Source organism: Pleuronectes platessa, chromosome 10, assembly GCF_947347685.1.
Source record: "Pleuronectes platessa chromosome 10, fPlePla1.1, whole genome shotgun sequence".
Lineage (NCBI taxonomy): Eukaryota > Metazoa > Chordata > Actinopteri > Pleuronectiformes > Pleuronectidae > Pleuronectes > Pleuronectes platessa.
Window position 1 is genome coordinate 17,042,449 of NC_070635.1, and position 14,547 is coordinate 17,056,995.

The 14,547-nt window shown below is 41.4% G+C and overlaps 1 protein-coding gene across 1 annotated transcript in view; it reads left to right on the forward strand.

The window, feature by feature from the left end:
- The first annotated feature begins 2,378 nt into the window (after positions 1–2,378).
- Positions 2,379–14,547, forward strand: part of irx1a (iroquois homeobox 1a) — a 14,814-nt gene continuing 2,645 nt past the window's right edge. Inside the window, 1 exon segment of the mRNA XM_053433208.1 lies at positions 2,379–2,417. Within this exon segment, the coding sequence (XP_053289183.1) occupies positions 2,379–2,417 (39 nt within the window).

Below are 14,547 nucleotides of genomic sequence, written 5' to 3' on the forward strand. Positions count from 1 at the left end.
TCTAATCAAGAAGTCCTGAGTTTTTTTTTTTCCTCGGCAGTCTTCATATTGAAATTCATGATTCTGAAAATAATACGAAGCAAGAAAAATGCAAAGATTAGGCAGACTATTTTGCCATTTATTATTCATAAGTAATGAATTCTCTGCAAGAAAATTGAGATCTGTATTTAGCTGTCAGGATCGTTTTTGGGTGAGGTGATTGACATTTTGCTCGGACTGACAAACAATCATTTGACGAGTGCAGACGAGATTATGCTTTATGTTGGAATATGCAAATGTGCTCTTTGGCTGGGAAGAAGACAAAAACTCTGGCTGGTGTCAAAGAGTCATTTTCATTTTATCGTCCAATGACAACACAGATTTTTCTTTCTTAATCTGAAAGAGCTAGTTATTTTCAAGACAGACACTTAAAAGAAATACAAAACAGACACACTTGCCATTCACTGTTTTATACACAGAGGTTGTAAATAGTATCCTGTACAGCAATGCCTGAGCGGCAAGAGCCTCTGTTAACACTGAGCTTGTTCTTTCATCCGCCAAGGTTGGAACAAAACTGTGAGGAAAAAAAAAAGAATCTTCAATTTAGCGAGCACAACCTGAGTCATTATTAGAAACGACAGTTGAACCTGATGAAATTGTATTCCCAATTGGAAAACAAAATTGCTATCACACCGACATGATTTCCTTGTGCTCGGACCATGCTAATTCTGCCTCAAAACACTGGTAAATGTATTTAAAAGCCATAATAGCATATTACCATGCAGTCTTCCCCCGCGCTGGCACGCGGACCATGTTAATCTGGAACTTCGATTTGCATGTAAATGTGGTCAACTTTCATATCATCAAAATACATGAGTCCCAAACCATCGGCGGGCCAGCAAGCCGCGTTGTGTGTTTGTGTGTGCATACACACGAAAATAAGGCCTGCAAGCTGCCATTCGAATCTATGCATGTGTGCTCGTATATGCACATGCAATTACAAAATTTATATACGTGTTTGCATGAGAGAAGGTACTGTGTGCGTCCGTATTTGTGCACTCCCATCTGTGTGTGTGTTGGATGAGGGAGAGTTTGGGCTTGAAATAATGCATTGAGGTTTGATGTGCAATTACTGGCATATATTAGGGATTTCACAGAGGTCAGACTGTAGCCTGGCAGAAAAGGGGGACAAGATATGAAGAGATAAGAAGGAAAAACATATCAATATTGCAAGTGTGAGTGTGTGTGTATGTGGTCCCTTGTTTGTTTGTCAGTGACAGTAAAGCAGTGATGGCCAGTGTGAGGTAGGTGATGGAAATTCAGGAGACGTGTCTGTTTAAGATTGAAACGTGCTGCTCTCAGACATGCATAGAAAATTCTGTATTGATGATAGTTTTAACAAGCAATGATAAAAGTTATCATACACAGGGAAGATGTATTTAGATTGTTATTCATATGGATCCCTTTGTTTTTGTCATATAATATCATAATATTCACAGGAAAGTACAACATAAAATTGGTCATGCTCTCTCTATCCACAACACTGCATTATTTTTTACATTTGAGATGTAGTAAATTGCAATACTTGATTCAACTAAAAGGTGGCCACGTATCAAAGAATGCACCCTGGCCTCTTGAAAACTACTTGAGCCAAAGCTTCAGTTGGCACAAACAGGAGCTCTTTGAACTCTTCCTCCCTCGCTATTACCCTCTCTCCCACACCGCGGAAGTGACACAGCCTGCCAGAGCACTGTCTTCAAGTGATGTCAAGATGGATGGATAACAAAACAGTTTGGGCCAAGATTTGGTCTACAGGACGCTTTGGCTCAGGGGTTGGAGGTCGTCTTCTAACAGGAAGGTTGGCGGTTGGATCCCAGTCGTCCCCTTTCCGCATGCCATCCTTGGGCAAGACACTGAACCCCAAATTGCCCCTTCTCAGAGAGGAAGTGCTTCACATTAATGCACAGTATGAATGTGTGTGTGAATGTGTGAATGTAAAACTGCAAAGCGCTTTGAGTGGTCATCAGGACTAGAGAAGCACAATATAAATACAGACCATTGACCACACCACGTCAAATGATGGCACTTGGGGTGTTCCACTCCTGTTTGTCACAATTGGAAACTGTTTTGGGCTATTAGGGTCACCATTACATGGGCCACTTTATATTCACATCCAGATTACACCTTGCCAACATTTGATTCGAGATATTTGCTCCATATTTGCTATTTTACAAGTGGCGACAATAGGCTGACATCCGTTTGGCCTGTCCTAAAGAGGGCCAGAAGTGCTGCATCATAGCCTGACAGGGCCCACATCCGTATGCTACCTTGGATGGATGGATGGATGGATGGAGGGAAGGAAGGAAGGATGGGGTTAAGGAGGAGTGGATATATGAGGCATGGGCAGATCCAAAGAGAAGATCAAGAGATGCCAAAAGGTACAACACAGAAGTATGAGAGGAAGGAGAAAAGTGAGGGAGAGAAGGTTGTGGGAGGCAGATGCAGGGAGCATTAATTGGTCTCTATCCGCGAATTCATCACTATTTCATTTGCTGTTTAACCTTTGTGAAGCTAACCTACCTCAGGCCTTTACAAGCTGTTTGATACAGCAAAGGACAGAATAGTTCATTTCATAGTCCTCTTGTTTTACTGCCAGATCCTCACACACAGCAGTGTTCACCACATTACCAGACAAGTTTTTTGGGGGGAAATTAAATACATAATACTCTATCGTTTTCCCTCTCATCATTTCTGATATGTGTAAAGAAATGCAAAACCCGTAATATATTAAATATATAATAAACTTTGTTTAAAAAGGTGAACAATGTTCTGTAGCATCGGCGGCTTGGATTCATCAACTAAGTGAGGCTCATTCATGGCAATGAGAACATCGGATTCCCCTGTTCAGTATTCTTCGTACAGAGCTGAACTTTCACCGAACTTCTAATAAACAGGGGAACAGCTCTCTTGCAATTTCAGAAAGAAAACAGCAGCAAAACCACAGGCAAAACAAACAGCCCATTTCAAACAGGCAGGACTATAATGGGCAGTGCACTAGTTTAATAGAAAATAAGTTGAAGCTGACATTAGCCTCGATGGCAAAGCTGTATAAAAAACTTAGGGACAATGTCTTTCTGTCACAGTCATCAACATTTACCCAGCAGAGCTGCTGTTTTCACTTTAGAGAGTAAAACACCAGGGCTTCCCATTACATATTTGAGTTTCCAGAACAGAGCTTTGCGGGACGATGCAGACCTTTGTGATGAGTGAATTAATAAAATGAAAGATGGCTCCAGGTATTTTGACACATTTGCTGCCAAACTACAAACTGAAAAACACTCAACAACTCAGGAAAGTAACTGTGTGGGAGGATCCGATGTAATTGACCAGTCAACCCACCAGCAGTCTTCAGAGTCTGGTTTAAACATTGCAAGATCCTGATTAGTTCATCAAGTTACATTATATCACATTAAGCAGAAAACCTCCAAAGTAGAAGTAATAGTGGTTGACAGATCTGTAGTTCCTAAGATCATGCATCATGATTTGACATCAGACTTCCATGTTATGACCACTTCTGAAAAATAACTTTTTGTCGAAAGCCCCCCCCCCCCCCCCCCCCCTTAAAAAAAATAAAGTTAGGTAACCTAAAATCCACTCATAACACTGCATTAGTACAGTCTGTCAAAAGTGTTGATTGCTTTAAGAGATGTCATCCTCACTCTGACTATCAGTTACATCTCACAGGACAGGAGACAGGAGAGAGAGAGGTGGAGAGACAGAGGAAAACAGAGAGTCAGGGACAGAGAGAAAAAAAAGGCAAAGGAGGGAAAAAAGAGGAGGCAGAGAGAGAGAGAGAGAGAGAGCAGTCGCTGTGGAGGTGAAGCTACTTTCCATCATTATCCTGTAAAATATCATTTGATTGGCTGCTCAGTGGCAGGGGCCCCCGGTGGTAGCGGCTCTGTCGTCAGGCTAAGGAGGGAAACACACAGCTTTTCACTTTTCCTGTCAAAACTAGCTTTGCCCAAATGGTATCATTTTAAATGCCATGACAGTGGAAGGTGGAAGGGAGTGTGATGGGCCTAAGGGTATACATAGACCCCATATGCTAGTGACACTGATACAAGTGTAATTCTAGACTATTAGAGTGACACAGGAGATCTTCCCCAACCCCAGTCACACACACACACACACACATCCACACACACAGACACACACGGACACGAATCAGCCGAAGGGGGGTGGTGAATGTGGATCAGGCTGGCGTGCCATGAAAATTTAAGAAATTCTTTAACCTGGCCTTGCCTGATCTCCCCCCACACCGCCACCACCCTCTCCTTTGAATATTTTATAACGCCAAAATGATTTATTAACTTGAGACAGGTACAGCTCAGTAGGGCCAGGTAGAGCCACAGGGACAACAGCAGGGTGAGACCCACAGGGGGCCGCATCGATCAAAACACACAGGGAGAAGAATGATTATTTATTTTACACTGATATTTCCTTTTTTCCCTTTCTGTTTTTTTTTTCTGATCCTAGAAGGTTGGGGGTGCAATTAGTATTTCTCCGTAAATGTAATGTCTCCTTATTTCAGAATGAAACATAAATATGTTAGACGGTAAATTATCGTATGTTGTTATTGTGAAGACAGGGAAATCTGAAACGATTTAAATCACATTCGAAAGTTTTAAACTCTAATCCTTTGATTAATATGATGGATAATCTATAATACTAAAAAAATACATCACAGAAATCACACACACACACACGTACAGCATGTAAACTTACGTAGCCTGCTGTTTAATGTTTGCCATTTAGACTAATCGCCAGTGTTTATGATACAATGTATCAAAATCTGTCTGGCAATATCTACCCATAATTCCATCTCTTTTATGGCCCATGATTGCCACAGACAGCGTTTGGCCAACAATGTCACAGAGGTCACTCAGCTATAGGGCGGGCTTGGAGGAGAAATATGGCCCGGCAGACATTTAATACCTCAAATAGTCTGTACGTCAGAGAGAGAGAAAGAGGAACGAGAGAGACATGAGGACGATACGATGGAGTCAATGAAGATACAAAGAAAGGGAGCAGGGAAGAGAAAGGAGTGGAAATGAAACACGAAATTACACAGCCAGAGAGAGATAGAGCCCCGTGAACAAATAAATGAGACAGAAAGTGAGAGCCACCGAAACGGAGCGAGACTGAGCGAGCACTGGAGCAGATAGGGCCCATGGGAGCCAGCGAGAGAACAAAAGCGGCCCTTCTGCTAATTGACTGCAGAATTAGCCCCTTCTGCCCCGGTGGGACTGTGGCGAGGCAGTGGCAGATGGAGGCAGACTGGACACCGGAGCAGAAAAAAGGCCTGCAAAACCTGCCGTGAAGCTGCCCGCCATCGTGGGTCACAACACCGCAACACGCTCCTTGTTTAACAGGACATGGCCGAGCACAGAGAAAGGACTCGCAGGGCTGGGGGGGGGTTAAAAAAGGTCAGAAGAGGAGGTGTGGACTGCTGGACGAGGGAGGGAGAGGAGAGGAGAGGGAGTGTAATATCAATACAGCAACTGTTTTTTAATGCATCATGAAGAAATGTAACGGTAGTTTGTTTTAAAGACGGTTTTCAACACAGCGGTTAAGATACGCTAGTGAAACATGTACAAACACAAATAAACTCTGTTTTGTTTGTTTCAGGGTAAATTTTAACAAATACTATGATTATTATTGCACTTATAGGCCAACAATAACAGATCTGGATCAAAACCAATTAATTGATTAGCCAATCAATAACTTTGATCATTTATAAATTGTTTAAGTCATTATTAGGCAATTTATAAAATATATTACTGGTTTGAGCTTCTGGAATATGAACATTTGTTACTTTTTCTTAGACTTCCTGGATTTTAATTTTAATATTTTGGAGTTTTATAGAAAACAGGGAGGAAAAAGCTATTTAGATATGTTAATATGTTATCTTGTTGTGATGGGTATTTATAATGGAAATAATAATTAGATGAGTTCCAGACACCATCTTTGTCTAATCTCATCTTGATAGGCGGAGTATGCCATGTGTAAATGTAAGTATAACAATAACCAAAACTGTGCATTTCAATAGAAACTAAATGTTTAGTAAAAAAAGTAACTAAAATATTTAGTAACCAAAAAGTAACTTACACTACACCAACATTACCTCAAACAGACACATATATGTGTATACAACAATTTACATTTGCACTAATTATAATCTGTGATTTGCAAATAAATCATCTGTCATAACTATGAACTATTACTTCATCACAAATCATTCAACTACACCCTTTTCTCCTTCCAACTTCCAGAGCTCAAATAAGTAATTAAAATCTCAATCAGTTTCCAAAAACCTGATAAAAGGATCAATGACACACTCACACCACTGCACCACCGAGTCGCCGCTGCTACTGTGAAGTTGAATTACGTCGCTCAAAGCACTTTTTTAAAGTACCGAAAGCAGCCATTCCTCTTTCTAGGGATTACTCTGAGGAATGTATTTACAGTTCCTTTCTCTCATATAAAGGCTGTATGGAAATCAGAGGACTACAGACACCACTCACAGGCCGTTTTGAAATTCAAAGGAGGTGGGGAGTAAAACTATATTGTCCTTTTGAGGAGGCAGGAGGATGCTTTCCATTCGGCGCTGCACCATGACTGTCATAGTAATCTGATATGACAAATTCACATACAGTGGATTAGCTGCCGGTGGTGAAAGCCAGAGCGGTTAATATTTGTTGATGTTGCCTTTATCCAGGAGGTCGGCCGTCCCCGGGCTGTGGTTACCCTGACGAGGAGGAGAGGAGAGGAGAGGACGGGAGATGAGAAGAAAGGAAATGAAAAGAAAGGAGAGGAAAGGAGAGGAGAGGTTTTGTTTCTGGCAACCAGGACGAGTATGAAAAAAAATGTCAGGGCCACTGGGCCTGCTCATCACTTTGTATGCTGTCAAAATCTTTGATGCTCCCCGACTCTTGATGTCGGGGGCTATGAAAAATGCTTAGCTCAATTTAAGCCTCTCGCAAAAAAGGGCTAACAACTGTAATTAAATCATTAAATTCTTGTCTACGCTTCACAGAGCATAGAGAAAATTAACTTCCCACCAACCTCATTTTCTACTTGAACATGAAATAATGATTTTTTTTTTTCTCAAGCTCATATAATTACAAAGCTAACATCTGATAGAGTCAGCATCCAGGGGGGATTATCACATGCATGAGTATTAGACCTCATTACCAGCTTGACTGCAAAATTATTACATCTTGTAATTGGATGGTGAGATTTATACACAGATTGGCCGGGTTTCTGTAAGATTGTAATTACAAGCTTCATTGGTTTGCTACTTATCGGAACTTCACAGAGAAAACAACTGGTAAAATGAAATGAGCATTTCATTAACCTATCGCCTTATCAGGGGAAAAACCTGTGTAACGTTCATGTATGCATTAACATAAATAGGATCATTCATTCTGCCGCCAGATAGCCTGGGCTGGAGTTCTGTGTGTTTTTTTTTCCTCTCTTTCTTTTTTTTTTTCCAGGCAATGAGAGTGGAGGGTAGGGAGAGAAAGAGGGTGGTTGTGGTGGTGGTGGTGGTGGTGGAGGTGCCGGTTTTGATTGCTGTCGGGTGGGAGGGGAGTTGGTCGGTGGCAATACTCATTCATTTTCACAGAGTTTATTTAACCTTCATAATCCTGTGTTGATGGGGAGCGGAGGGGAAAAGGGGGACACAGAGGGGAGGACATGGAGAAGGGGGGAAGGGGGGGCGGGTTGAGAAAGGGAGGGCCGCGAGGGCTGAGGGGGGGAAAAAATAATAATAAATTAGTTGTCTAACGTTACAAGGGATGAACTCAATATATCTATTACTTAAAGACTAACTGACTGTGAAAGTGCTCATTTCACGAGAGACGAGGCAGCGAGCTGGTGGATACTCATGGGGCTCGGAGGTGGCTGCTCTTCCCCTCCTCTCTCTCTCTCTCTCTCTCTCTCCATCTCTCCCTTCTTTCTGCCCTCTCTCTCTACCTCTCTCCCTCTCTCGGCTTTTGATGTTTCCCCTTTCGCTGTTAACAAACTCTGGCCATGTTCCCCTCCTGCTCAAACACAACGGCAGGTGCAGATTGGATGCCCACATAAATAACCTCCTCACACAATGACACCGGGGGATCGATCCAGATTTTGATGGGTACTGCTGCTCATACAAAAGGAGTGTGTGTGTGTGTGGGTGTGTGTGTGTGTGTTCGTGTGTGGGGGTGTGTGTGCATGCGTGTTAAGACGGTTTGAACGGAAAACAAATGGTGACGAGCAGGATGGGACAGAGAGGAAAGAAGGTGGAGAAGGGGGGGGTGTTGAGGATGGGGGTATAAAATGGTTCAATTACAAGGCGAACACTATTTCTCTATTCTTAACAAGAGATTTCATGGTGTGGCCCAGTGTTTGGCAGAAACAGCTGAGTGCCACTAATGCTAAAGCATTACACCGCGCCAGTTCAGCTGGCCCCCTTTTGAGACGGGGAGTCAGTTGTTATTGAACTTCATTGTCCAGATTGGTTTTCTTTCTCTCTTTTTTTTTTTCCAGCTGGGATCAATGATGCTTTAACATGGGCGTGATGTAGAAAGCCGCGGCGCAACCTGCCACCCACACCAGCGCTGGTCTCAGAACAGAAGGTGAGGCCCTCCACAGTACGCAACATCTTTCTATCAGACATATCTTGCGCATTAAAGGGAAATCATGAAAAGTTAACTTGAATTGGCTGCTCAGCATCCTCCACATCAGAGTGGACAGGTTATCTTCTTTCTGGAGATGTGAAAAATATAATTAATGGTCCACTTACATGGGATTAGATTCCCAGTGAGTGACCGGAATTATGATTCATTTTCTCATCAAGAGCCATTTCTGCAATAAAGACAATTTCTTACATTTTCATTCAAAAGTCTGCACCATCTCTGATGTATTATATATTATGTACTATTTTCCTCATATAATCTATGCAAAAAAAACAAGAAGTATAAAGACGCTGTGTCGTTACAGCGAGGTCATAAAACAAATTAGTTTTTGGACGGATGCTTTAAATTGATGGTTACTCGGCTGGTTGCCTGCATGACAACCATGGTGAAAACAAGCCTCCAGGAAGTTCATGGATTAAACGCCAATAAATTGTGCTGATGTATTTGGTCATGTTTGGAGAAAGCCAGAAGCTATCGTTCCTGGTCTTTATAATATTAAAGTTCTTAAAACTAAAACAATGTCTTGAGCATCACCAAATGACACAACTATGGTTTTATTCTTTTTTAGCAGTGCTGCAACAACGCCATTGGTCGGTCGGCTGAGTGTTGGACTTTCCCTATTGGCTGTTGCTCTTCCAAATGAATTGGCACAATTCAACGAAGCACCTAGTGACAAAGCTAACGAGAAAACAGTCGCTGGACCCGCCCTGCGATCAAGAGGTTGGACTTTCCCTCGGCACATGTCTCTGTACTTGTCATTCAACTGAACGTGCAGCACCTGACACATGAGTGAGTTTATAGCTTTCTCTGTGATGATCATTTTAAATATAGCTGAAATCACAGCACAGCCATCATCTTTCTGTTGGTGGTCGAGCAACATCATCGTTGTAATATTGTGATTCCAGCAGGACAGAAAATGCAAATGCCGGAAGTGAATGCTAGCTAGCATGTTATCTTAATAGGCCGCATTTCATTCACTATTTCCTGTCCAAAAAGGTCTGAAAAAAGGATAAAAAAGCATGTAAAAGTAAACATCTTTATTTATTGTTATTGAATTTGACTGTATTAAAATGCTGTACATGTGAGCACAGAGAGTAGGAGAGAAGCATACAGATAAATAGCCTAGAGCAGCCGACACCAGGCAGAACTGCTACTTTCCACTGTAAATTGTTGTTTACTGTTATCCCACCACATAACTGCGTCCTCCATTTCTTATATTGGCCATTCACAGTCCAGCCATGTCCCGAGCCGTATGCTGGTCTTGTTTCAGCTGGTTTCCAGGTTTGTCATGGTTGTCTAAACAGAGAAAAAAAGAAGATTCCATGTAGTTTGCACTTGGTCGGCCACATGGGAAGATCTAATCTGCGCCACAAAGAGCTAATCTAGTACACCAGTAGCCTTTAAACCCTCTTGGAGGCCTGTTTTCTTTTAGGGTGTTTGTTCTCCGTCCCCCCCCTCCCCTCGCCGGTTCGCTGTGTGTCTATAACACATTACTACATAAGTGAATTTGACAGACTGCTGTTTTCATCTGTGACCCCATAACACCCACGGCTAGAGGGCAGGACCACTGGTTAGCCTGCTCAGAGGCCATGATGACATAAATAATCTAAATTCAAATAGTAGTTTGTGGCCCCACAGACGTCAAGAACAATATCCTGTGACAAATATTGGTTGGATATGCTACTGGAATGTTATTTGTCTACCGGTGTAATGATGGAAATACATATATTGTGTTTTCCGCCTAAAACGCAGCCACACTGGACAGCAATGTGTTTGCTTTCCAATATTTCTCTTATTTATTTTCTGTGTTAGTAACCACTGCAACACTCTGAAACATCAATATAAGTACAAGTGACATCCCGAAGCGACTGAGCTGGAGTCAGTCTGATCAGTGATCAAGGTGATAGGAGTGTTATAACGCGCGAGAGGCCGAGGCATCCTGGGGAGCGGGTCCGGCAACACACAAAAACAGCAGGTTCTGACAACTATCAAAAGTTTGTACAAAGACGCAACCAAAGCAAAACGCAGCACAACACGATAACGGATGAAAAAACAGCCTCATTGAAATTCCATTCGTCATGCTCTCTGTTGATTATTTCATCTACGAGTCCATCACTATCAAGGGGTGCAGTTTCAAAAGAATACTTCAGTGTACAAAAATCTTTTTTTTTCTCCCCCCTAAGAAGGCCGTTCCTTAAAATTCAATTAACTCTGTTGATAAATAAACGTGGGAATTGTATCATCTGAAAGAGGATTTGCATGCTCCCATTTCTGAAGAAGCAAATAAACATTTGAAACGGGAAACTAACTCTTATGAATATTTTGTTACGCTAGTGTTTCAAACCAGTGCCTGAGCCTCCCTTAGTCTGATTTAGCATAACATTATATGTGGGACAAGGAGAGGACTTTGATATCAGTTTTCTCTTTGTTTAGAGTCATTCTCGTATGTATCACACGTTTCCTGTACTTTGCATACATCTGCAAGTGTATTGTGCATATGTGCACGCACAGTATAGACTGGGAGTGCAGTGGCTTACAGGAAAATCTGTTGATTGTTTCACGGGGAACTTTAATACAAAGTAATGGAATTAGCCTGTGAAATGCCAGAATGGTTAATTAGATTATACAGTCCTGTACGCTGACTGGCACGGTTTTGTGAATATTTACGCAGCAGGTATTAAATTAGGCAGCATTCATATTCAATAATCATATCACCGTGATGATACTACTTGAAATTGGAAAATTTTCTCAAAACTTATGGTTTCAGGTCACTCACAGTGTAAATACTGGAGCAGAAAAGTAGAAAAAAATCATGAAAAACACTTTCACAACTTCTTAATGTTAATCCTCTCGGGTCAGAAGCTCAATAAAACACTCGGCTTAGTGCAGTTAAAACATCTTAAAGGCCTGTAAATGTTGCATCGCCTTTTTTTCTCTTCCTCCTCTCTCCCTCTCTCCTTCCCTCCCTCTCTCTCTCATTGGCTAGCTATAGCTATTCATTAGCTCCAGCCCCTATGGCAATGAGAGTCTTTAACCTCCATTAGATCTAATGTTGATATGTTTCCCCAGTAAAGAGCCAAAACAATTAACACCCCTTCTCACATTTCTCTCCCCTTGGCCCCTAACCACATCAAAATCTGGGCCCACTCGTTCATTACCCACCCCTGAGTGTGCCCCCGGGGGGGAGAAAAGTCAGATCCTTGGCTCTCGTCGTTTGCGTGGTATGCAGTCAGAAGCTAGAACGAGTTAAAAGAAACTTGTCAACAATAATGAAGTGCTGTGTTTCTCCTGCACTTCGGCACTGAACTTTAGGAAGTTTGGATGAACCACTTCATCATGGTAACACTTGATCATGATGAGGTAACACCTGCTGTGCTCAGAGTGCTTGGTCTTGTTTTTAGTTTGTGTTCCTTCGGCAGCAGCAGCAGCAGTGGTGGTGGTGCCAGCGTGTTGCTGCTCCAGCTGGAGGAACAGTGCAGGACAGTGTTGTGCTCTGCTGAGTGTCAGTAACCTTAAATGTACCGGCATGAACTTACTTCAACCCTGTCTCCACAAACACAACTGACATTTAAATACACGAGTAATACCATCAGCAAACATGTTTTGAATGAAATGTAATACCTCCTAGAAGATGTTTTGTATCAGCACGGTGAGGATCCTTGAGAGAGTTAGCTGCCAAGTGAACTACGTGTTTGCTTCAAACATTTTAACCAAAACCAAAGTTTTTTAAACATTAACCACAATGTATTTATACTCAAGCTTAAACTCCAGTGTCGAAGCCCTGCAGTTTGCAAATTTTTTCTGGAAACATAGTTGGAAAAACAAATCAGTTGCATAATCATCATTTCAAGAAGACTGCATCTGCAACAAATATATAAAAAGGCTAAAAAGGGTGAAGGGGATAACTCAGAACATTACACTGTATCACTCACTTCTAAATTGAAGGCCTTGAAATGTTTTATTTTTCTCTCGATTCCCCAGGTATTTTTTCACTGACACAATTGTTAACCCTTTCCTATGTGGGAATAAACAAAAAATTAAGAGATATGCAATGGTTAAATCATCAAAAAAATGTATTGGAAACATTAAAAAAGAAAAGTATGTAAATTTATTCAAAGGTGCCATTACCTCAATAATCCTCAATGGGGCAACAAGCAGACAGACATTTGATTAATATGAACAAGAAAACCAGTCGTCTGAAGTCAAATCAATTATCACCCTGTTCTTGTCATGTACCCATGTGTACAGTGAAAGTGAACTGCCCACCTAACTGCAGTGAAACCCTTTAACTGGTGTTTATCGTCCAGTCACTCTCTGTTGTGTCAGAAGTGAAGAGCACCTCCCTTCCTAGTGTTTAGCTGTCAACTGCATAACGTCTTGACCTTCTAGGACCCAGAATAGACCTCTTTTATTATCCAGGAAATTCCTAGTTTCCTTACCTAAAGGTGTGGTGCAGTTGTCTGTGGATCAAATGTCTCACAGTAACACCAGTGGTCCTGCGACTCTAACTCGCGGCTAAATAGTCGAGTTGCTCTGACGCAGTTCGGGGAGTACAAACCGGAGCTGAGCGCGTGTGAGTGTTTGGTGTGTGCTTGGTGTTAAAAGGGAAGAGGTCGGCTGAACAGTGTGATGGTCCGTTGGTATCAGTTATATTCATCTAATCTCCTCCCTCCAGGGGAGAAGGAGTTTTGGTTTCAACACTTAATTTGATAATCTGTGAGAAAAAGCACAAAAGGGACATTCTGCGGATTCTTAACCTTTCCTCAACTTTGGCACTCCCAGAGGCAGGAAAGGAGTATCTTTCACCACAGTTATTAGTTCACAGAGACACCCTTGACCTCTGCGGTGGTAGCCGACTGTCAACATAACCCGTGTTTTTGTAATGCAGGTTCACTCTCTTTCAATTCCACTGGAATCGTTCAGGCCCGCGTGTCGGCTTCAAGGGGTCTGAGAGGCCCGAGAACAAGCACGCATAGATTTTAAACATAAACAGGTTAGATTACAAGACCATGACACCCAGAACCGGACGGACGTCCTAGCTTTAAAATGCCTAACTGACACAAGCATGTTTTTTTTTTCCAGTGCAACAGCAATTTATTTAACAAACTTTTACGGTTAAGTTTAATCAATAGTTAAGAAAATATATGTTTTGGAAAAAATAAGATGTTGATTGAGCAAAATATGCATTTTCTTACAAGAGGACATTGTTTTTGTTAAAATATTTATGACAAACATGCCTACATCTTTTTGAGGATAAAGAAATTAACAGAACTTAAAAAATAATTATAAAACCTATTATATATGGATGTGGTTTGCGAAGTGCTGCCATGTGTGCTTTGACAGACCCTTGTAGAATGGTGTTAGCTTCACTGGCCTGTCTTTAATGATAGGGTCTTGTTTGTATACCAGACAAATGCTCAAAGTGTGTATGTGTTCTGTTAAATATAAAGTTGTATTTCTAGTTTATATAATAACGGTCTCTATCGTCTAAAGGAATAATGATTTTTGATAACATTGAGGAGAAAAGATAGAGATTATATTTTTTATCTTCTTTTTAGATTTTGTAGAGTGGAAGTTTGGGTGGATGTGGCCGAGAGATTTAACATAATGCATCAGTAACATCTAAACAATATTATCACATCTCTATTATAATTAAGCATTTAATCTAAAAAAAAATCTCAATTTAAAGATGACATTTCTTTTTCCACCTGAGTGAATCAGTAGAATGTGGCCGAGGCAGAACAGCTTATGAAGAGGCTCCTGTAGATTTACATGATTAAACTAATCTGATATGAGATGAGCCTGGGGACCTTCTTTCAAGAGATAGAGA